Source organism: Procambarus clarkii, chromosome 25 (assembly GCF_040958095.1).
Source record: "Procambarus clarkii isolate CNS0578487 chromosome 25, FALCON_Pclarkii_2.0, whole genome shotgun sequence".
Lineage (NCBI taxonomy): Eukaryota > Metazoa > Arthropoda > Malacostraca > Decapoda > Cambaridae > Procambarus > Procambarus clarkii.
The window spans coordinates 10846769-10870446 of record NC_091174.1 but is presented as its reverse complement, the minus strand read 5'-3'; the positions used below and the strand labels follow the sequence as shown (position 1 = coordinate 10870446).

General features: G+C 42.2%; 1 protein-coding gene across 15 annotated transcripts in view; it reads left to right on the top strand.

Annotated features, from left to right (window-relative positions):
* The window catches only part of rdgA (retinal degeneration A), a 699236-nt gene that overhangs the window by 638226 nt on the left and 37332 nt on the right, over positions 1-23678 (top strand). For 9 of the 15 annotated variants that reach the window (XM_069331304.1, XM_069331299.1, XM_069331298.1 and 6 more), the window contains 4 exons: positions 9939-9956; positions 19620-19804; positions 21623-21799; positions 23071-23279. In XM_069331304.1, the coding sequence (XP_069187405.1) occupies positions 9939-9956; positions 19620-19804; positions 21623-21799; positions 23071-23279 (589 nt within the window). The remainder of the gene's footprint in view (positions 1-9938; positions 9957-19619; positions 19805-21622; positions 21800-23070; positions 23280-23678) is intronic. The other 6 variants (XM_069331300.1, XM_069331301.1, XM_069331297.1 and 3 more) reach the window with 1 other exon arrangement.

The window sequence follows — 23678 nt, the reverse complement described above, 5'->3', positions numbered from 1 at the left end:
CTAGCGTCCACTTGGACAGGTTCTACATCCTTTTATATTCTGTGGAGTTAGCGTTTGTTGAGAAAGTGAAGGAGGATCAATGTGAACGAGATCTTTGAGTGGAGGTACATATGGTTGGGCTATATACATATTCTGTTATTTAAAAGTGACATTTATTCTGCAAAGGGAAGCGCCATGTTTTGGAAAAGGGTTGTATTTTGAGTACATTATACTTGATGGTAAGCTTTTGTGTGTATGGTGGCTCTTGCGTGTGTATGGTGGCTCTTGCGTGTGTATGGTGGCTCTTGCGTGTGTATGGTGGCTCTTGCGTGTGTATGGTGGCTCTTGCGTGTGTATGGTGGCTCTTGCGTGTGTATGGTGGCTCTTGCGTGTGTATGGTGGCTCTTGCGTGTGTATGGTAGCTCTTGCGTGTGTATTGTAGCTCTTGCGTGTGTATGGTAACTCTTGCGTGTGTATGGTAGATCTTGCGTGAGTATGGTAGCTCTTGCGTGTGTATGGTAGCTCTTGCGTGTGTATGGTAACTCTTGCGTGTGTATGGTAGATCTTGCGTGAGTATGGTAGCTCTTTCGTGTGTATGGTGGCTCTTGCGTGTGTATGGTAGCTCTTGCGTGTGTATTGTAGCTCTTGCGTGTGTATGGTAGATCTTGCGTGAGTATGGTAGATCTTGCGTGAGTATGGTAGCTCTTGCGTGAGTATGGTAGCTCTTGCGTGTGTATGGTAACTCTTGCGTGTGTATGGTAGATCTTGCGTGAGTATGGTAGCTCTTGCGTGTGTATGGTAGCTCTTGCGTGTGTATTGTAGCTCTTGCGTGTGTATGGTAACTCTTGCGTGTGTATGGTAGATCTTGCGTGAGTATGGTAGCTCTTGCGTGTGTATGGTAGCTCTTGCGTGTGTATTGTAGCTCTTGCGTGTGTATGGTAGCTCTTGCGTGTGTATGGTAGCTCTTGCGTGTGTGTGGTGGCTCTTGCGTGTGTATTGTAGCTCTTGCGTGTGTATGGTAGCTCTTGCGTGTGTATGGTAGCTCTTGCGTGTGTATTGTAGCTCTTGCGTGTGTATGGTAGCTCTTGCGTGTGTATTGTAGCTCTTGCGTGTATATGGTAACTCTTGCGTGTGTATGGTAGCTCTTGCGTGTGTGTGGTGGCTCTTGCGTGTGTATGGTAACTCTTGCGTGTGTATGGTAGCCCAGCGCCGGTCTGGTGACTGTGGAGGTGTCCTAGTGTGTGCCTGAACCTATTCAAGTGTACTGGGTTACCCTTTTTTCCATATGGAGCGAATGGTAGAATTTAGCGGTCTAGTATCGTTCGAATTTGATATATATATATCGCAGGGTTCTTCTTCTGGCTGGCCCGCTAAGTGTTACTCATTTAACTCTCACTCAAGCGGTGGGTGAGTGGATATATTGGCGGATATATGGATATATGGAGTGGATATATGTAAGGTGTTTGACAGCGTCTTCTGTGTTGGGAAGGTGATGGCGATGATGGTCATAACTTGGCCTTCTAATTGTATTTAATTGAGGTTTAGTAGTTCGTCTGTTGGTCCGTGGGTCGGGTGCAACTCAAACATGTAGCCCGTTCAGTTTGTCCTCTGATTCACCGCTGACTTTAGTGGGTTCTCATCAGTCATTTATAGTCTGATTTTAAATGTGGTAATTGTGACCCCTTATAGTATCTGAGAGAGAGAGAGAGAGAGAGAGAGAGAGAGAGAGAGAGAGAGAGAGAGAGAGAGAGAGAGAGAGAGAGAGAGAGAGAGGGAGAGGGAGGGGTGCCTCACAGCACCTGAGAGAGTGGTGTGAGACTCACTAACTCACCAAAGACAGGGATGGAATGCCAAGTGTTAAAGTGTGGGCGAGTGCCACTTGAAAAGTTGTAGCTAGTTTAGTGTGGCATACGTGCTCCTCTTCCCCCCTCGGCCCACACCTCGGCCCACCCTCGGCCCACACCTCGGCCCACACCTCGGCCCACCCTCGGCCCACACCTCGGCCCACCCGTAGCTGCATTATTCCGGTGTCTTGTGGCCGTAGTAAAGTTTTAATGTGCACTTTAGCGTCTTAGAGAGGGCGGGGCGGACGCTGCGCCAGCAACCCCACGCGGCCGGCCGCCTCTAGGATTGTACTCTTGTACAATCCTAGACACTCTTGTACAATCCTGCCACACAATTACCTTACGAAGGAAACAATATAGAAACAATATAAAAGCCTTTTGGCCGCGTTACTTGTATCTACCTTTTTTATGCACCTATTCGTGCGTGCAACATTGAGCTTTTAAGCTCTTATTTACACATATTTATGCTACATACGCTACATATTTAAAAATATGTAGCATATTTACTAGGTTGGCTACTGACCAACTATGGTGTGAAATAGTTATCTAACTACCAATGTACCATAATTACGATAGGTACAGGGCAAAATGACAGGTTGAGTAGCAAGGACCTTCCAAACAAGGGATGCCATTCCAGTCATGATACTTTTCAAGACACTAGTGCTCTCTAGGGTGGAATATTGTTGTACACTAACAACCCCCATTCAGAGCCGAATAAATTGCTGACCTAGAGAGCGTGCAAAGATCCTTTACCGCTAGAATCCCCCTTATAAGTCCTAATAATTATTGGGACCTATTAAGTTCTAAATCTGTATTCGCTAGACCGCAGGCGATATATATATATATATATATATATATATATATATATATATATATATGTCGTACCTAATAGCCAGAACGCACTTCTCAGCCTACTATTCAAGGCCTGATTTGCCTAATAAGCCAAGTTTTCATGAATTAATGTTTTTTCGTCTACCTAACCTACCTAACCTAACCTAACCTAGCTTTTTTTGGCTACCTAACCTAACCTTACCTATAAATATAGGTTAGGTTAGGTTAGGTAGGGTTGGTTAGGTTCGGTCATATATCTACGTTAATTTTAACTCCAATAAAAAAAAATTGACCTCATACATAGAGAAAAGGGTTGCTTTATTATTTCATAAGAAAAAAATTATAGTAAATATATTAATTCAGGAAAACTTGGCTTATTAGGCAAATCGGGCCTTGAATAGTAGGCTGAGAAGTGAGTTCTGGCTACTAGGTACGATATATATATATATATATATATATATATATATATATATATATATATATATATATATATATATATATATATATATATATATATATATATTATTAAATATGACCGAAAAAGTAAGATTAATAATTCTAACACGAATTTTCTCAATCTTTCGTACATTTCTTTTCACTGTTGGTGGTAATTACCACCAACAGTGAAAAGAAATGTACGAAAGATTGAGAAAATTCGTGTTAGAATTATTAATCTTACTTTTTCGGTCATATTTAATAATATATGTCTACAGGAAAGACTGCTAGCAAAATACACTAATATATATATATATATATATATATATATATATATATATATATATATATATATATATATATATATATATATATATATATATATGTATATATATAAATTTACACGTGGAAGATATTAACACGAGTTTACACGTGTTTAACATATCAATCTTTTCACAGTTCACATTAGTTAAGAACATGAGAATGAGGGTAACTGTAGGAGGCCTATGAATAAATCCACAAGGGCCGTGATGAGGGTTCGAACCTACGTCCGGAATGATCTCAGACGGCCCTTAATCGACTGAGCCACGACATGATCAAAAGAATTGCAACCGGGATTGCTCTCTCACGGATCCCGCAGTCTCTCCGAGACACAAACCGGGGTTTTACGCAATTCCTGGTTTGTGTAACCGGGAATGGACGTAAGTTCGAGCCCTCATCACGGCCCATGTGGATTTATTTATTTGATATATCACGCTATTATGATTTCTGTGTGTAATGCAGAAGGCCTATTGGCCCATACGAGGCAGCTCCTATGAATACCCACCCAATTTCATTCAGCTATATATGTCTAACCTACGCTTGAAACAATCAAGGGATCCTACTTCTATTATGTTACGCGGTAATTGACTCCACAAATCAACAACCCTGTTACCGAACCAGTATTTACCCCAGGTCTTTCCTAAATCTAAACTTATCCAATTTATACCCATTGTTTTGTGTTCTGTCTTGTGTTGATACTTTTAATACCCTATTAATATCCCCTTACAAGAGGTTAAGCAGTGTTCACAGTAGGTTATAGTCATATAATGGATCCTTGGAACTGGACCAAGGTGTTATATAATAAGCAGTGTACATTTGTGGTCAGTTAGTTTACTTTTAATTTACCTAAACATAAATCTGATTAACCTGAAGATCTAATTACAGTACTAGAGCTAACGTTACGGTACGTTACGGTGCGTCACGGTACGTTACGGTGCGTCACGGTACGTTATGGTGTGTTACGGTCCGTTACGGTCCGTTAAGGTGCGTTACAGTACGTTACGGTTCGTTACGGCGCGTTACGGTGCGCGGTGTTCCGTGTGTTCGAAAGAAAACGCACCACGTTACACGAACTGTAGTGATTTCATCTGATTAGGATGGGCGGAGAAAGGGAATACCACAACCAAGAGAGAGAGAGAGAGAGAGAGAGAGAGAGAGAGAGAGAGAGAGAGAGAGAGAGAGAGAGAGAGACACAGAGAGAGAGAGAGAGAGACACAGAGAGAGAGAGAGAGAGAGAGACAGAGAGAGAGAGAGAGAGAGAGAGAGAGAGAGAGAGAGAGAGAGAGAGAGAGAGAGAGAGAGAGAGAGGAAGCAGAGTAAGGGGCTGGTTGATAATGAACACACCGCTGCCTCATTACCATAAATATTAGAACAGGGAGTGGATAGCTGGTCATCCATCACTGTGATAAGTCCCCGAGTACAGTGCTACTGGCTCCCGCCCACCTGCACCCATCCCCTCTCCCCACTGAATGTGTAGGTGGCGAGGCTTTTGAGTGTTGGGGGAGGTAGAAAGTGTCGCTAAGTATATCGAGTATGACGCAATAAGATATATCTTCATGAAGTAGGAGTAATGTGGCATTGATCTGATTCTATGTGAAAATTAAATTCACTTCGAAATTTAGGTGAAAACGAGAATTCTTTTTCCTGAGGAAAAGCGATCGCATCGTCGTTGATAAGAAATTCAAATTCAAAATTCAAAATTCAAATTCAAAATTCAAATTCAAAATTCAAATTTTTATTCAGGTAAAAGTACATATATATATATATATATATATATATATATATATATATATATATATATATATATATATATATATATATATATATATATATATATATATAGAAGATGAGTTACAAACATAATGTTGGTTTTATAGAGAGCGCTAGTACATACTAAAGCCACTAATACCCATAACAAGAGATGGTGAATGCGTGTCCGAGATACGCGCGCAAATTAGGGCGTGTCACTTGTCAAAACGGGTTTCGAGGCCTTGGTAGGGAGTCCCCAGGGAGACTAGAGGACATGTTCGCCAAGCTTAAGCGTGACAGGATGGTGGGCATTGCGCCCAGGAAGGAGGACGAAGGAATTACACCTTCCACTCCTTGAGAACTGGGAAGAAAAGAACAGAAGATAAGACCCGTGGAAGAAATAAAGCAGGAGGTAGAGAGGGTGAGTCGAGGATTAAGGCGATAGAAGACATGAAAGACAACATATACGTACCAGGAGGGCAAGAATTGGGAACTAGGAGGCATTAGAAGAAAAATAGAGGAGAATGAGATATCAGGAGGAAGGGAGATTATCATTCGAGATGTTAAGGAATAGAGGTAAACATGAAAACTGAATCAGGAGACACTAACTTGGGCGCCGCATTAGCTAGGAAGCTCTTATCTCAAGGTATTATCTGGAGGTCGACTAGGCCTCCTCAGAGAGTTGGCGGGGGAGAGCTTGACGTCCGGTACTGTCTGTCTGTCTCTGTCTGTCTGGGCGGAGGGTAAATACTGGTTCAGTAACAGGGTTGTTGATTTGTGGAACCAATTGCCGCGTAACATTGTGGAGGTGGGGTCCCTCGATTGTTTCAAGCATGGGTTGGACATGTATATGGGTGGGATTGGGTGGTTATAAATAGGAGCTGCCTCGTATGGGCCAACAGGCCTTCTGCAGTTGCCTTTGTTCTTATGTTCTTATGTCTGTATCTGCCTGTCTTTTCTTCGCAAGATTATTGCAAACATCAATAATCTGGGAAACAGATACGGCATAGCTGAAGTGAACATTGTGAAGTGCGTGTGTAGAGGTATTCCCGCACCGCGAGCAAGGAACACGTTCAAGTTGAGTGAACAACATTCCATCACAGAGCTTGTCGTACAGTGACGCACCCTCTCTCTTACTCTCACTTAATTGACCAACTCGTAATTGTCAAGAGTTAATGAGGTCAATCCACAAAGGTATAATTGTAATATGGAATGGTCTAGTCTGGCTCTCCCTCTCCCTCTCTCCCTCTCTCTCTTTGCCTCTTTCTTTCCCACTTTCTCTCTCTCTCCCTCTCTCTCTCTCCCTCTCTCTCTCTCCCTCTCTCTCTCTCTCCCTCCTAAATGGCTCCATGTTGCCCAAACTGTACATGGTCTTATTCTGTACTACAGTTACTTGTTAATTAGATTTTAACCATAAAAAGGGAAAAAAATGTAATGAAATTTAATCCTCCAGTCATTTTATACTAATCAAAGTAAATGGGATGGATTAATTAGCTGTTAATGAACAAAGGCAGTGGTAGTGAAGTGTTGTCCTTACTGCAGGCCAGGTTGGTGTGTGTGTGTGTGTGTGTGTGTGTGTGTGTATGTGTGTGTGTGTGTGTGTGTGTGTGTGTATGTGTGTGTGTGTATGTGTGTGTATGTGTGTGTGTGTATGTGTGTGTATGTGTGTGTGTGTGTGTGTGTATGTGTGTGTGTATGTGTGTGTGTGTATGTGTGTGTATGTGTGTGTGTGTGTGTGTGTGTGTGTGTGTGTGTGTGTGTGTGTATGTGTGTGTGTGTGTGTGTGTGTGTGTGTGTGTGGGTGTGGGTGTGTGTGTGTGTGTGTATATGTGTGTGTGTGAGAGAGAGAGAGAGAGAGAGAGAGAGAGAGAGAGAGAGAGAGAGAGAGAGAGAGAGAGAGAGAGAGAGAGAGAGAGTAAAGGTGGCTATTATTTTTGTCAATAGAAGTGGGAATCCACTTCAAGGCCAGGCTCACAAGTCAAGCCTGGCCTCGGGCCGGGCTTGGGGAGTAGAAGAACTCCCAGAACCCCATCAACCAGGTATCAACCAGGAATGAGGAAGAATTTATAGAGTAACTTGAAGAATGAGACGGATTGATACCTGAGAGCAATAGAATAATCGTAATGGGAGATTTCAATATTAAATTGGGAAAATATCCCAAGAATCCCATATAATAGGCAAATAAGTACCCAGGAATAAATGATAATTGTTGTACACTGAAAAATTTATGAAATGGAAGAGTTGTGTGTTACTAGTACTAATGTATATTTCCAAACATACATAGTAAATAGTAAAAAGTAACTGGTAAAAGAATGCATTTCTTCTTGAGAGAGAGAGAGAGAGAGAGAGAGAGAGAGAGAGAGAGAGAGAGAGAGAGAGAGAGAGAGAGAGAGAGATATGCTTAAGCAAGACGCGAGCAGCGAGAAGAATGTATCTAATCACTTGCTGGTGTTGTGTAAGATTATGAGAGTAAGTGACAATAGTGGTCATACCTCTCAAGGATCTAGAAAGCAAAATATTAGCACGTATATGGCGAGGGAACTGATAAGAGGAGGAAGACGGAGTTGATAGTGATTTTGTAGAGATATTGTGGTCGTAATGTACCTCGGAGCCATGTATTCAAGAAATGCTTGGTTAGTTATACCAAGGTATTCTTTCATAAGAATACCAAGGTGTTTGGATATTACAAACAGGCAAACGAATGTGAGAGGAACTGCTTGTTGGAATGATCAGATAACTGCAGCAGGTGTTTTTATGGAGACAAAGGGAGGCACGAAAACATGAGTTGACTATGAGAACAAGTTAGTCACACGAGAACACCTGAAAAGGAAGAAAAACGCAAGGAAATTACTCGGAAGAGGGTTTGTCCCCTTTGGTCTGAAACAGTCCTAGGAAGTGTAACAAGAAATACGAATGATAGACATGGGAGAATTTTGAAGATGGGAAAAGACGTAGGCGAAGAGAATACTCTAACAGTCTGGTGGGTTATGGAAGGGCCTGGTGTTAGAGTGTACATCATTGGATTTGTTGATGTGAGAAGAGTGAAAGATCGTATGACAGATGATGTATGTATAGTCGTATGATAGCTGGTGTATGTATGGTAGAGGTTAATACATAGCGTCAATGGGGGGAAAGCTGCAGGGATTGATGATGTATATGTTGACAGCTGCATTAACCAGAATTGTCATTGCCATGTACGAAATGTAACAAAAGGGTTTCTAACAGCAAGCATTCTGCTCTCTAGAATCCGATACTACGTACCTCATTCTGCCTTGGTAACAGTTGTGACACTATATTAGTCACTAGTCTATCCATATCTTACCTACGGTATCTATGCGTAGGGGATCTACAACCTTAAGTTATCTTCTATCATTAGTTAACACAAATCGAACACCTAACACACCCTCTAATTATAGCACCACACATCACCCTTACTGAAATTCTTCAATATTTTAAGCATAATATCACGGCAGGCGCACTCAAGTGTGTTTTATATCTATAAAACTTTGAACTGCAATACTAATCCTGTTCTCAAACGCTTCCTACAATGTTGTAACAGAGCCCAAGCTGCTCCCACACAAGACGAAATTTTCTATTTAACATTCCAAGAGTTGAAACTTAACCAAAAGCAGAAATGCCATGCAAATCGAGGGGTCCTAAACTGTGGAATGACCTCCCAAGTGAGATTAAAAACTGTACGTCTATCGACCACTTTAAAAAGAGAAACTAAGAAATTTGCACATTATGTACAGAGTTTGCTCGCGTAGCCTCATCCTACTGTACACACAAACCTATTTTGCCGTTATTTTGTACATTAAATATCGTCACTATAACGTGGCTGCAGTTATAGTGACGCGTCACTATAACGTGGCTGCAGACATGATGTCCGAAACAGGTATTAGAAAGTGGAGAAATGACGTTTCGGTTCCTTGTGGAACGACTCGATAAAGATCCACAGAACGGACCGAAACGTCGTGGTTTCTCCATTTTCTGATGTCTGGTTTGGTTATACTTTATCTGTACTTCTGATAAAACTGGTTTCTAAATACATAAATACATATGCTCTAAATAAATACATAAAAACTAAACTTTTATCTGTATCATTTAAAAATTGCAAATTATTTGCTAAATCCCTCCAACAATTCGATTATGTTAAATTGTTCTTTGTTGAGTATTGTTACTCTATAAAATTATTAAACTATTCATTAATTATTAAATAAATATAAATGACTAAATTTTTATGCCTGAAACGCTCTACGTGTCAGTGACTTTACATAAATATGCAGTGTGTACCTACGAATAATTCACTCTATTAGGTATCTATAAATTAAATTATTATTTTTTTCTGTTTAATGTTGTGGCTTGAGAAAACGGAATATTTATGTGAAGGGCTAACTTAAAAGATCAGTACTGAATTTTAGTGAGAAATAAAGAGTATAAGTCATCAACAACAAATCCCTCATACGATGAAAAAGATTTGTTTCGTACTTTTCATATTTAAATCTATAGTTTCAAATTATTATACTCACTAATTTGGTCATATTATTTTGTGTTTGATCAGATTATGAACAGGTACGATAGAGCATGCTACTATAGAGCGTCTGGAGAGATTAAAAATCAGTAGGTCCCAATATGGCTAGGAGGCGGGGCCCAAGAACTAGACATCACTCCCTCAGGCAATAAGTAAATTTTGTAATGCTGTTTTCGAATTGGTAGAAACATATATATATTCAGGCGTGTCAATAATTTTCCATTTTCTTTTTTCCCCTTCATTACCAGGAGAACGAGGATGAGGAGGTAATCTAGTTCTTTCTGTACCGTATTTACGTGTAGTAGAGACCTGTGAGCACCTGGCAGGGTCTTCCTGGTACCTGGTAGAGACCTGGTGTGGTACCTGGTACCTATACTGGGTGGTAGTGGAGTATTGTGGTTGGTAGTGCTTGTTCTATTCTAGGTACTGAAGTTGGTTAATGTTGTCTTGTTGAAGTTTTATAAACCCGGACCCCCAAACTGGCTGGTAGAAGTCTCCATTGTGGTTTATAGTGTTTTGTGATACATTAGATGGTAGAACAGTTGGTACATGTGGTGTAGATTGCAAAGAATAAGTCACAATAACATGGCTAAAAACCAATATCCCAACCCACACATGAAATGATGATTTAATAACCGTGCCCGGACCCCCTTATCAAGTTTTTGACTTATTAAAAACGTCGTCGCTTGCATTTCATGTGTGTGTTGGTTGGGTTCTTATGTAAATTCGTTTGGTATTGTTGTACCGTAGTCCTTGCCTGAGAGTAGAGTTGACCATTGTAAAGTCTGGTTTGAGTTGGTAATATCCTAGTCTGTGCTTGGTGGTAGAGTTGGCCATTGTGGTGTAGTGTGGTACAAAGTAGGCATAAAATCCATATTTCATTATAATTCACTTGGTTTAGTTAGTAAATAAAATTTGAAGAATGTAATTGACATTACCGTCCCTGATTGGAGTTTACCTTCATGAATGAGGAATTTTTGATTATACATACGTCGTGAATGTTGTATTTCAAAGAGCTGTAGTATAGTTTGTATGTGATAATATATATATATATTTGAAGGCGTAAAGCTATATTGCATTTCTCTTATTAACGAAGGCGTACGAGTTTCTTCGTAGTTACACTCTTAAGTGCTGTTATGTCAAAGGACCTCATTGCTACACTCGACCCTTCCTCTTGCCTGTGTCCGGCACTTTAGAGGGTCGTAATTTGCATAAATAGCCTCACGTAATAGAGGAGTGCATTAGGGCAACCGTGGTCCAGAGAGGCACCACTCTTTATGACACCTGAGCTATGGTTCATGTGTCGTAGTTTGACTCCCTGTGGCACCAAATGCATCTTAGGTGTCATAAGCTTTGACCTCTTGGGGCGCATTAGGTGAGGTTCAGGATTCATAACGTTCTGTCCGAAACGCTATGCGTGTAAAATTCAATCTTAATTCAATTCCCTCAATTCCCCGTTCAATCTTTGCAAGATTGTTATAATATCAATCTTATGTAATCTCACAATCACTTTGTACTTATTTTTTTATTATTATTACTTACTAGTAACACATTAAATACACAGCCTCATATTTAAGCGAAAATTTCAAATTAGTTTCACGTTTCATTGTATTATTAAAGTTAGATAATTATCTATCTATACGGTTATCTTTATAAGATGAGAATCTACTGTACCTAGAGCCGAGAGGCTGTAACCCGTCCTCTGTGCACATAAATTTCGACTTTATCGATGGCAGCTTCCAAATTGAGGTGCTCAAGTAGAATTTACGAGACGCGATTTGTACGTATTCTTGGACTAATGAGATCTACTTTGGCTAGATGGATTGGGCTAAGTTCACAGGCTTACCTTGCCTTGAGGTTACCTTGAGGTGCTTCCGGGGCTTAGCGTCCCCGCGGCCCGGTCGTCGACCAGGCCTCCTGTAATAGCCTCACGTAATATCCTCTCGGCTTATGGTTACACATTTCATACCGTAGCTCCAGAGGTAAGGTTGCTGCATATATTGTAAGGATCATTGTTCAAAATGTAACATTCCTATGCCAGTTTCAGTAACAAATTACGTGAGGTCTAATTGCATCCAGGATGCTCCAGTGTGAAATTAGAACTAGGAAAAAAGAAAATTCTTGTAGCGTATTTTACTAGATTTTTGTATATTGGGTTTCAAAATGATCTCATGCTTATTAGATATTTTTTCTTCAGTAAATTTGATTTAAAGATAACAAAAAATGTATGTTTAGTTTGGTAGCTTTAAATACTGAATTAATTCTGGGTTTGCCTTAACATGAGTGATTGAGAATTGAATTGCCAAGAAAACGGGAAAAACGCCAAGCCATTATGACTATATAGCACTGGGAAGGGATCAGGATAAGGACTTGGGATGGGATGGGGGGATGGAATGGTGCCCAACCACTTGGACACTGGGGATTGAACGCCGACCTGCACGAAGCGAGACCGTCGTTTTACTAACCAGCCCAAGTGGTTGGACTGAGTGATTGAGAGGGGACATAGTGAATAACCGTCAAACTGTCTCCTTCCACCTGCCAAAAGTGAAGGAAACTGTTGTATATGTACTTGCCTGAATGTCACTCATCCATTATCTCAAATGCTACATTAGAATTCGCATATATTTTCCCCCTGACAGCTTCGAGTGACAAATGTTATATATTAGCGCAAGATTGGAGGATAAAGTTTGGTATCATCCAATTTTAAACTTTGGCGCTAAAATAACTGTCAAATGCGGACACTTGTATCTCCATTTAAATTTTCTGCCTACCATTTTTTCTGTATTTTAGCTTAACTGCACTCTATATACGAACGTCATTGATATGATTAGTCACTATGTAGAGAATGTCTCAATAATGTGACTGAAAATTATTAACACAACTTACACCGATGTACCGAGAGCGACGATGCGAGAGTTGGTAGCCATGATTAAAAAATTATATTCCAAATAATTAACATTCTCATTTTAACCCAGCAGACAAAACGTGCTTGAGTGACGTTTAATCAACGCTGGATTAATGTTATCTACGTTCATTTGTTACTATCAGAGTCGTTGAACCAGCTTTCGTCGTGGAGGGTGGTTCAAATTCCAATTCCATTAAGTTTATAGAGGTATAAAATACACACAAAGGGATGAGGTAGCTCAGACTATTCTCACCTCGTTCATCAACACATCTTGGACGGCAGGAGAGCATTTAGCAGAGGCAAAGAGAATCTCGTCGGACATTTTGGCACAGGTAAAGTCAAACATGCCTCTCACAAACTTTATTTACCTCGTGTAAACATGAATTAATAGGCTGTTGGCCCCACACAAATAAGGATTGAGACGAGGCTATTCCCTCGTAAACGGTCATTCAGACGATAGTCCAATCAAGCAAGAACAGTCAGTGAACATATGAAATTATGCGAGGCTATTCCTATTAAACATTGTTATGTATGAATGTTATCTTCAGATAAATCAGTATTGAAGTAATAGAAGTACTATTTACCAGGTTCTGAGTATAGAAAGTTAGTTATTACAGTAGGACCAATTTTAATTTGAGCAAACTAACATATGCTTCAAATGCGCAGAAAAGGACGTTTCGAATTTTAGTCTACCTCTTACGATGTAGTAAAAATCAATTGCTTTTAAATCACTCTAGTCAGATCAACAACTATTGCGACAAAATCGTTGTATTAACATAATACGAACGTTAGAATTGTGCAATGAACCATGAAATGTACCAGACATTACAGAGAGGATAAGTTTGTCCATAATAATGCGATGCCACCTCGCGCTAACCTAATTTGAAACTTCAGGTAAAGTGATACACGTGTCTCTGGGAAGTGGAGGTCAAATTTGAGCATGGTTTGAACTTTTCTCCCTTGACACTGTTGAGCGTTGATACATTCGGGTACAAGATCTGCATTTTCCGCTAAGTGCCTCATCGTAATGAGTCTTTTTTTGTTAGCTATTCATCTTAAACATTGTGTATTGTGGTGTCGAGATCACTTTGTTCAGGGAAGATGGTCACGTTTATCAAGTCAGGGACAGTGTTTAATTTCATTTATACGGGTATATTTGGTTTACCAGGCCGAGCCGAGTTTATTATACCAAGAAAATATTATATAATTCTAATATATTTATATAATTTTAAGAATATTTGGTTTTAGATAACTCCGCTTCTATTTTTGTCAGATTTCGTTACAAATAAAATAGCATATTTCATAGTAAAATTATGTTTAATCACGTTCTAGTTCATTACTAATATTATAGTGCGAAATGTTATATTTTCTATGTTTACTTAACATAGAGGTTTTGGAGTAACTGCACTGACGGCACGCCTACCCTCACTCACTCTCCATTTCCTACACCCTTCCTTACTTCCCACACAACCAATCTCTACTCCACACTTCCACTCTCTACTCCACACATCAACTCTCCAGTCCACACATCCACTCTCTACTCCCCACATCCACTCTCTACTCCCCACACCCACTCTCCATTCAAAGTTAGAGAAGATTCAGAGGTATGCCACCAGACTAGTCCCAGAGCTGAGAGGTATGAGTTACGAGAAAAGGTTATGGGAATTAAATCTCACGTCCCTGGAAGACAAAAGAGTTAGGGGAGACATGATCACCACGTACAAAAATCTCAAAGGAATTGACAGGGTGGACAAAGACAAACTATTTAGCATTAGCGGAACACGAACAAAGGGACACAGGTGGAGACTGAGTACCCAAATGAGCCACAGAGACATAAGAAATAATTGTTTCAGTGTCAGAGTAGTTAACAAATGGAATGCATTAAGCAGTAATGTGGTGGAGGCAGACTCCATACACAGTTTCAAATGTAGATATGAGTCCAGTAGGTTTAAAAATATGTACACCAGTTGACTGACAGTTGAGAGGCGGGCCCGAAGAGACAGAGCTCAACCCCCACATGCACAACTAGGTGAGTACACACACCCTCCCCACACCATCCATTCCCACACACCCACTCTCCCGCCCCCACACCCACTCTCCCTCCTCCACACCCACTCTCCCTCCCCCCCCCCTCCCCCTTCCCCCCCACTCCCCCTTCCCCCCCACTCTCCCCCCCCCACCCCCACCTCCACTCTCCCTCCTCCACACCCACTCTCCCTCCCCCCCCAACACCCACTCACCCTCCCCCACCCCCACTCCCACTCTCCCACCTCCATCCCACCCTTCCCTTGCCTCGAGCCGCCGTCGTGTTGTCTTTGAAAAAACAGCTGAGAGTAATTTCGTTTTAGAATGTAAACAACATCTTGTGGATACGCGCCTTATCTTCCCCAAGAAACTTTTCCTTATTGGAACGTGGCCAAATCCCTCTGTAAACTTCTTATATCACATCACATACTTATATGTTATTTCTGCACTTTTTTTTATTATTTATTGTGCAATTTTCTTCATAAACAGCTGTGAGTATAGTGATTTAATGAGGGAGTGAAAAACTTAGATTTAGCTTGTGTTTGGTTAAAAAATACAAGAGCTATATATTAAGCTTGCATAAATTTTATATATATATATATATATATATATATATATATATATATATATATATGACAATGTCAGACCACGGAGGAAAATGAAACAGGAATTTCCTTAAGTACTTTCGTATATTAAATACATCTTCAGAAGGAAGATGTATTTAATATACATTCCTTCTGTATTTAATATACATTCCTTCTGAAGATGTATTTAATATACGAAAGTACTTAAGGAAATTCCTGTTTCATTTTCCTCCGTGGTCTGACATTGTCACATTCTTAATCACGTGTTTATTTTCGTGATATGCACACATATACAGTATATATATATATATATATATATATATATATATATATATATATATATATATATATATATATATATATATATAGATATATATATTGTGTTACGTATATCAGTAATGCAGAAGTGTGTGTGTGTGTGTTTTTAGAATAGGTGCCCGGGTCTCTCTCCCTCCCACATCATTGCCCTTTCTCCTCTTTCCCTCTTTCCTTCTCCCCCTCTTTACACCCTTCCCCCTCTCTTCTTCTCCCCTCCCCGCCCCCCCTTCCCTTCTCATGATATGAATCTGATTTTTTTTTGCTATATCAGAGACTTCAAAAATAAAAGTCTAATATAAGTTTATAAACTTCTTAAAAACTTTGATGATATAGTTTTTCCACCTTAAACTTCGCGGATTGTTTGTTAATGAGGCATCTTTGTGTGGAGAGTTCTTTGTGGGGTTATTAAGGGTAGTGTAGAGTAGAGGGGGAGTGGTAAAGAGGCCGTAGAGGGTATAGAGGCGGGGCTCTAGCAGGTGGAGGTAACCCCTCCTCTATGGTATGTGGTGGTGGTGCTCTTCCCTCACCTCTCCCTCTCACTCCTCCCCCCACCTCTCACTCCTCCCCCACCTCTCCCTCTCACTCCTCCCCACACCTCTCCCTCCTCCCCCATTTCAGAAGATGTGATATTTACGAACAGCTGAAAAACTGGCAGTCGCGATAGCAGATCCTTCTTAAAGGGCGTGTGGGTTAGGGGTGGCAGCTAGTGGGGGTGACCGACCCCGACCCACCTGTGATAGTCTTACTACCACCCTTTGTGTCATCTTGAGTAGAGTGAGGCTATAGACCTAAGTACCTGGCCTCCTACCTTGCCCAGACCCAAAAAAAAAGTTTTTTTTTTTTATAGATAGGCAAGACTAATATGGTAGATCCAGGGGGGTCTCTTTCTCCCCACCCCCTTTTTACTATCCCTTCCTTTCTCTCTCCCCCTTCCCTTCTCTCTCTTGCCCTCTCCTCTCTCCTCTCACTCCCTTTCTCTGTCTCAAAAAGCTGTGAAAATCAAAACCCCAATTTCAGATTTCATAGGCGTCGCCATATTAGCCGATCCTTATTTTACGTCATATTATCCGATCCGATCGCCAATCAGGTTACAAACCAGATAAGCTTTCATGTGAGATTTAACAGAGTAGAAGTTGTTAAACGGATTGGACAGTCTTACTAAAGTCAACATAAGAGTCGTTAATACTTATCTACTACCTAATTAAGCCAGACGTGTGCTTACTAGGCACTGAAACCCTCACCTTCAAGCTCTATGCTCTTGTAACGTACGATTACGTTACGTTGTTGGGTAGATTAGATACACAGTGTTTAGTGAGTTTCATATTTATTTAGCAGTCTTGATTACGGTAGTCGGTTGTTGGGTGTGTCGTAGACGTTCAGACGGAGCTTGGAGCAGAGCAGAGAGCTGAGTCTGGAGTCGCGGAAGAGCGTGGCGGCTCGATGGGGAATCGTGAGTGTCTGAACTCAATGGGGCGAGAGAGCGGGGCGGCTCGATGGGGAATCGTGAGTGTCTGAACTCAATGGGGCGAGAGAGCATTATAGTTTGATGTGATCGTAGTGTGCTGTCTGCTCTGTGTCGAAGCTGTAGCGTCTTGGGGTCGATTAGAACAGTACACGCCGAGTGCTACATTCTTGAGGTTGAAGAGGTGAGGTAAATCCAAAGCGTCTGTATTGGAGTTATCTGAATCACTGTGGAAATTGTACTTTTTGCTATTCATTGTTGTTATAGATTCAGCTATTCGGAACAAGTTCCAAGTAGCACGGGCTATGGTGAGCCCGTAACTTACCTGGCACAGGAGCGGGGCAAGAAGCACGGGCTATGGTGAGCCCCGTTTGGTATTCGATTGATTGATAAAGATTAAGCCACCCAAAAGGTGGCACGGGCATGAATAGCCCGTAAGTGGTGGCCCTTTTGAGCCATTACCAGTATCAAGAGCTGATACTGGAGATCTGTGGAGGTGCGACTGCACCCTGCGTGACGGGAGATGTCTCCCGTGGTTTGGTATTCACTTAAAGCTTGCTTATATTTGGTGACTACATCTCAGCTTCCTCCAACAGTATGGAAAGATTGACTGATAAAGATTAAGCCACCCAAGAGGTGGCACGGGCATGAATAACCCGTAACGGTATGGAAAGGATGTTACCTGTAATTAGGGGAAAGGATTATAGCTTCTGTAATTAGTGCTAATTAGTAATGCCATTAAGCAAATGAGAGGCTGTAGTGAGTATATTGTTTGTACTCGCTACAATCTCATTCTCCTCCGAGCTCTATGCTCTCATTCTCCTCCGAGCTCTATGCTCTCATTCTCCTTTGAGCTCTATGCTCTCATTCTCCTTCGAGCTCTATGCTCTCATTCTCCTCCGAGCTCTATGCTCTCATTCTCCTCCGAGCTCTATGCTCTCTCATTCTCCTCTGAGCTCTATGTTCTCATTCTCCTCTGAGCTCTATGTTCTCATTCTCCTCCGAGCATAGAGAGCTCTATGCTCTCATTCTCATCCGAGCTCTATGCTCTCATTCTCCTTCGAGCTCTATGCTCTCTCTCATTCTCCTTCGAGCTCTATGCTCTCTCTCATTCTCCTCTGAGCTCTATGCTCTCTCATTCTCCTCTGAGCTCTATGCTCTCATTCTCCTCCAAGCTCTATGCTCTCATTCTCCTCCGAGCTCTATGCTCTCATTCTCCTCCGAGCTCTATGCTCTCATTCTCCGAGCTTTATGCTCTCATTCGCCTTCGAGCTCTATGCTCTCATTCTCCTTCGAGCTCTATGCTCTCATTCACCTTCGAGCTCTATGCTCTCATTCTCCTCCGAGCATAGAGCTCGAAGGAGAATGAGAGCATAGAGCTCGAAGGAGAATGAAAGCATAGAGCTCTCTATACCCCCAGCTTCACGCAAGCTCTCTGCTCTAGGCACAAGTATCCTCTGTGCAGTTATCACGACATGTCATTACATTTTGATTGAAAACTTTATTACACAAAATTGGTTACGACATATTCATTACATGCAAGATACAAGGTTAATTGTCATAGATTGTCGAGTTCTTCCAGCTCCTTAGATGGCGGCCAGGAACTATGAATGCCGTAAGCGTTTCTCCTCTGTATTGCCACGCTGAGGCACTGGAAGAGGCTAGGTGGCAGCTCTAGGGCCTATTGTTGCTTCAGCCCCCTTCGAAAAACTAGCGTCACTTTTACCCCCAGGCAGGCAGTGTCTCCGAGGCAATGGGGACAGAATTGTAATGGTGATCCAGATCTCTGCATTTACGAGACTTGGCTGCTTCCCTGTGAGTGGCAACACCATTCGGATGTGCAACACTAAAGTCAACGTAGGTGTAGTCCCACACTAACTGTCTACTGTTGTTCCACTGTGATCTCGTCTGACCGACCGACAGACTCGTCAGAATTTCAGGGCATTAGGCAACAGGGCTCACTCTCTCTCTCTCTACTAGACAATCAGCTGTCGTAAGGCTGCTCTTAATGATGTCATTGATTTTACTGTGCCTTGAATGCTATCTCCCTGTACTTTAGAAGAGCAGGCCACGCAGGCCATACCTGTCAGCGACTCCCTCGCTGCAAATACACCTATATTCGGTGTAGATTGGGACAGAGAGCCACTGCAATTCGGAAGTCCTGTGATGCGAGACGCTTGCTGGTTGTTGACATTGGGATTGCTAATAAGTCATCTGCATGGGAGCTGCTACAGCTCTCAGGCGAGCAGTGTCATGTGGTGTTGCAGCTTCTAGTCATGTTGCAGCCACTCGATGTTGAATGGGACCATCCCAGCTGGATTGTTTGTGGGCGTTTGGTGGTTGGTGTGCTGGTTCTGCGAGAGACCCCCCCTATTTGGTGGGACAGGGTATAAAATTGGGATCGTGTACCCCTTGACTGTTGACCTAGGTAATCCAGTAGACTTTCCTTCGCCAGGCTGTTAAATGCCACTGAAGAGGACAGTGAACGCTGGTATAGCAATACATACATGAGAGAGAGATCACACAGCCTTGACCTTCAACGTTAATGCACTTACGCTCGTCTCTACCAACTAGTTTACTCTTGCGTACAAACCAAAACCCCCCATTCAACTCGACTGTTGTATCCATTCCCCAGCAAAACGATAAAGAGACGCGGCCCTTCGCCATCAAGCCAATCCCCAACGCCAACATCAAACCGCTGATAGTGTTCATCAACCCCAAGAGTGGAGGCAACCAGGGCGCCAAGCTTATGCAGAAGTTCCAATGGCTCCTCAACCCAAGACAGGTGTTCGACCTCACCCAAGGAGGGCCCAAAGCAGGGTAAGTTATTTTCGACAGTGGTGGTGATTTGCTTGGGGATAGTTGGTAGGATAGGTAGAAAACGTGAAGGAAAAGTACGGATAGGAAGGAAGAGAGGGGAGGGGGAGAAATAGCCTAAGCTACTCTATCCCTTTGAGATGTATTTATTGCTTATCTCAATAAACATACTTGAACTTGAACTTGGGAGGGGGAGGGAAGGAAAGAAGAAGAACGCTTGGTGTGCGTAGAAAGCGCCAAGCCATTACGACTATATAGCACTTGGAAGGGATCTGGATAATGATTTGGAATGGGACGGAGGGAAGGAATGGTGCCCAACCACTTGGATGGTCGGGGGATTGAACGCCGACTTACATGAAGCGAGACCGTCGCTCTACCGTGCACCCCAAGTGGTTGGGCAAGCAAGGAAGGAGAAAATGGGGTAATTAATTAAGAGACACGTTTCAGACAGTTGTCAATGCTTTAATCATTTCTCTATTTTCAGAATACTTCAACATTTAATTTGAGCACATTGAGCAGGCCAAAATTTGTACATATATATGTTATTGGCCATATTATAATTCTATATCGTTTTTCTATATATAATGGTCAGCCATATTTGTAATATTTATCGACTTAATGTAGGTACAGTATATTGAAATGACTATTATTTTATATACTCTTAATGGGATTTAGTAGTTCACAGGTAGACTTTAATCATAACATTAATTATTTCTAGTGTGTAACTATAATCAGTATTCAGGTTTATGTTCGCAATTGTTTCAGCAGATGTATGAACAAATATTTTATATAAATTTACTAGAAATGTACATTTGATAGTTTTGTATAGTTGAGTTTTTAGCTCATTTATTATGCACCTCATACCCATCCTGTGGGCGGTAGTGGAAAGGGTTACAGAGGCACATAATGGACTCAGGGACTGAACCCCACGGACTATTCCTGCCCGTGCCACCTCTTGGGTGTCATAATCTTCATCAATCATGAACATCACAATTCATTTAGCTAAGCAAGTTACAATCTTGATGAGCTAGTTACAAAACATTCAATGCACATCAACACTGGGCGGCCGAGACCGACCACAAGTACTGAGAGAATATGCTTTGCCTTTTGCAAACTGTAGGTAGTAATTAAGTGATTGTAACCTATCCACCGCTGCCCACTGGATGGGGGGCGGTGTGCAGGACAAACATATCAATTGTGACACCAGCTCTCCACATATGTCAGTTGCTTAATTTAGAAATTCGCAGTCTCCGTGGTGTAGTGGTAAGACACTCGCCTGGCGTTCCGTGAGCGCTATGTCATGGGTTCGTATCCTGGCCGGGGAGAATTTACTGGGCGCAATTCCTTAACTGTAGCCTCTGTTTAACGCAACAGTAAAATGTGTACTTGGATGAAAAAACAATTCTTCGCAGCAGGGGATCGTATTCCAGGGACCATAGGATTAAGGACTTACCCGAAACGCTACGCGTACTAGTGGCTGTACAAGAATGTAACAACTCTTGTATATATCTCAAAATTGTACTTGTGGTCGAACCCATTGTTGATGTGACGACTTAAATTGAATTTTGTAACTAGCTCATCAAGAGTGTAACTTGCTTAGCTAAATGAACTGTGGGGTTCAGTCCCTGAGCCCATTATGTGCCTCTGAAACCCTTTCCACTACCGCCCACAAGATGGGTATGGGGTTGATACCTGGTTGATGGGGTTCTGGGAGTTCTTCTACTCCCCAAGCCCGGCCCGGGGCCAGACTATTATTTGGTGATTTGGTGCATAATAAATGAACTAAACTAACTAAGTTGGGCTTCCCCCCCCCCCCTACAGACTAGAGATGTTCCGGAAAGTGAGCAACCTGCGGGTGCTGGCGTGTGGCGGGGACGGCACTGTGGGCTGGGTGCTCTCCGTGCTCGACCAGCTCAACTTCCAGCCTCCCCCGGCCGTGGCTGTCCTGCCCCTGGGCACGGGCAACGACCTCGCCCGCTCCCTCGGCTGGGGAGGAGGGTACGTATAGAGCCCCCCTTAGTTGTGTGGGGCAGGTCAGCACCACTCCTGTGCCAGGTAAGTTTACAAGGGCTCACTGTAGCCCGTGCTACTTGCCCAGTTCCTGTGCCAGGTAAGTTTACTACGGGCTCTGGCCCCGTGCTACTTGCCAAGTTCCGAGTAGCTGAATCTATAACACCATCAACTGGGGCAGGTATTGGGCACTACCATGCAATAAGGGGGGGGGGGGTAAATAGGCCGCAGGCATGTCAAACTGAGGGTCCTTCACCCCCCCCCCCAGGGTCATATGGGTCACATACCCCTATCTTCACAGCTTTTAACCCTCTGGCATCACTATATATAAACCTTTGTACTTTTTTTCAATTTTGGCTTTATGCTTCACAAGGTGTAGGTTCCCTGCTGGTGATACATATTCTAGTATTAGTCTTAACAAATCTACACCACGACTCCTTGAAGGAGTCGTGGTGTAGATTTCTAAACGATTTTCTTATATTTGCTAGTCTCTCGAATGCAGCCTATGTTAACCTATTTGTGTGCCTCTAGTGTTAGCATGCAGGTGGTGTGTGTATGATGTGCAGGTGGTGTGGTGTATAATGTGCAGGTGGTGTGGTGCATAATGTGCAGGTGGTGTGGTGCATAATGTGCAGGTGGTGTGTGCATAATGTGCAGGTGGTGTGGTGCATAATGTGCAGGTGGTGTGTGCATAATGTGCAGGTGGTGTGTGCATAATGTGCAGGTGGTGTGTGCATAATGTGCAGGTGGTGTGCGCATAATGTGCAGGTGGTGTGGTGCATAATGTGCAGGTGGTGTGGTGCATAATATGCAGGTGGTGTGGTGCATAATGTGCAGGTGGTGTGTGCATGATGTGCAGGTTGTGTACTCATGGTGTGCAGGTGGTGTGGTAGTGGTGCACATGTGGTGTACTTAAGGCATGTAGATGGTGTATCTATGGTGTGTGCATGATTGGTAAGTGGTTTGCTTATGATGTTCAGGTGGTAGGCACATGTGTAGGTTGTGTGCTGATGATGTATGTGGCAATGTTTTTTATAAATCAATCTTGTTTCTCACTGGCTTTCAATGTACATAATTCACAATGTATAATTTTAACGTCAAATGTACCAGTAATTGTTTGTCTCCTTTATTTACATATTATATGCCCTGAGCTATTAATTTATCCTTTACATAAGTATATGCCTGTCCCATGTTAAAATTACTGTAGTCAAATATTAAAATTACTATCCCATGTTGAAGTTAATGTGTCCCTCCCTCAGGTACACAGACGAGCCCATCAGCAAGATCCTTTGCAATATCGCTGATGGAGAGGTGGTTCATCTGGACCGGTGGCGTGTGGATGTTGTCAAAAACGAAGAGTACGAACCTACTGAAGAAGGCAGAGACACTCTCCCCCTTAGTGTTGTCAACAATTATTTTTCCTTCGGTGTCGATGCCCACATTGCTCTCGAATTCCACGAGGCAAGAGGTGAGTGGGTCCCCATAGTGCTTTTATGGATGGTTCACCCAAATATGGTTTCCCCTAAAGTCAAGGACAGGAAGCCTGCAAGGCTTATTAAGTTCTTCCCTTGGCCAACTACTGATGACCTTTGCAATGATGCGACCCACAACTGTTGCTGAACTCCCAAATACCTATTTACTATTTAGTGAACAAGCTCATCAGGTGAAACAAAAGGAAATGTACCCAGCCATCTCTGTTTCACTTGGGGATCGAATCTGGGATCTTTAGTTGTGAGCTGACAACATAGACCACTGATATTCAACAATAATATTTTAGCTTAGGATTTACTCAAAATGTTATGTAATATAGATTTTGCATTGAAAATATTAATTAAAATATATTTTGGTTAATTCATATATTATGCTA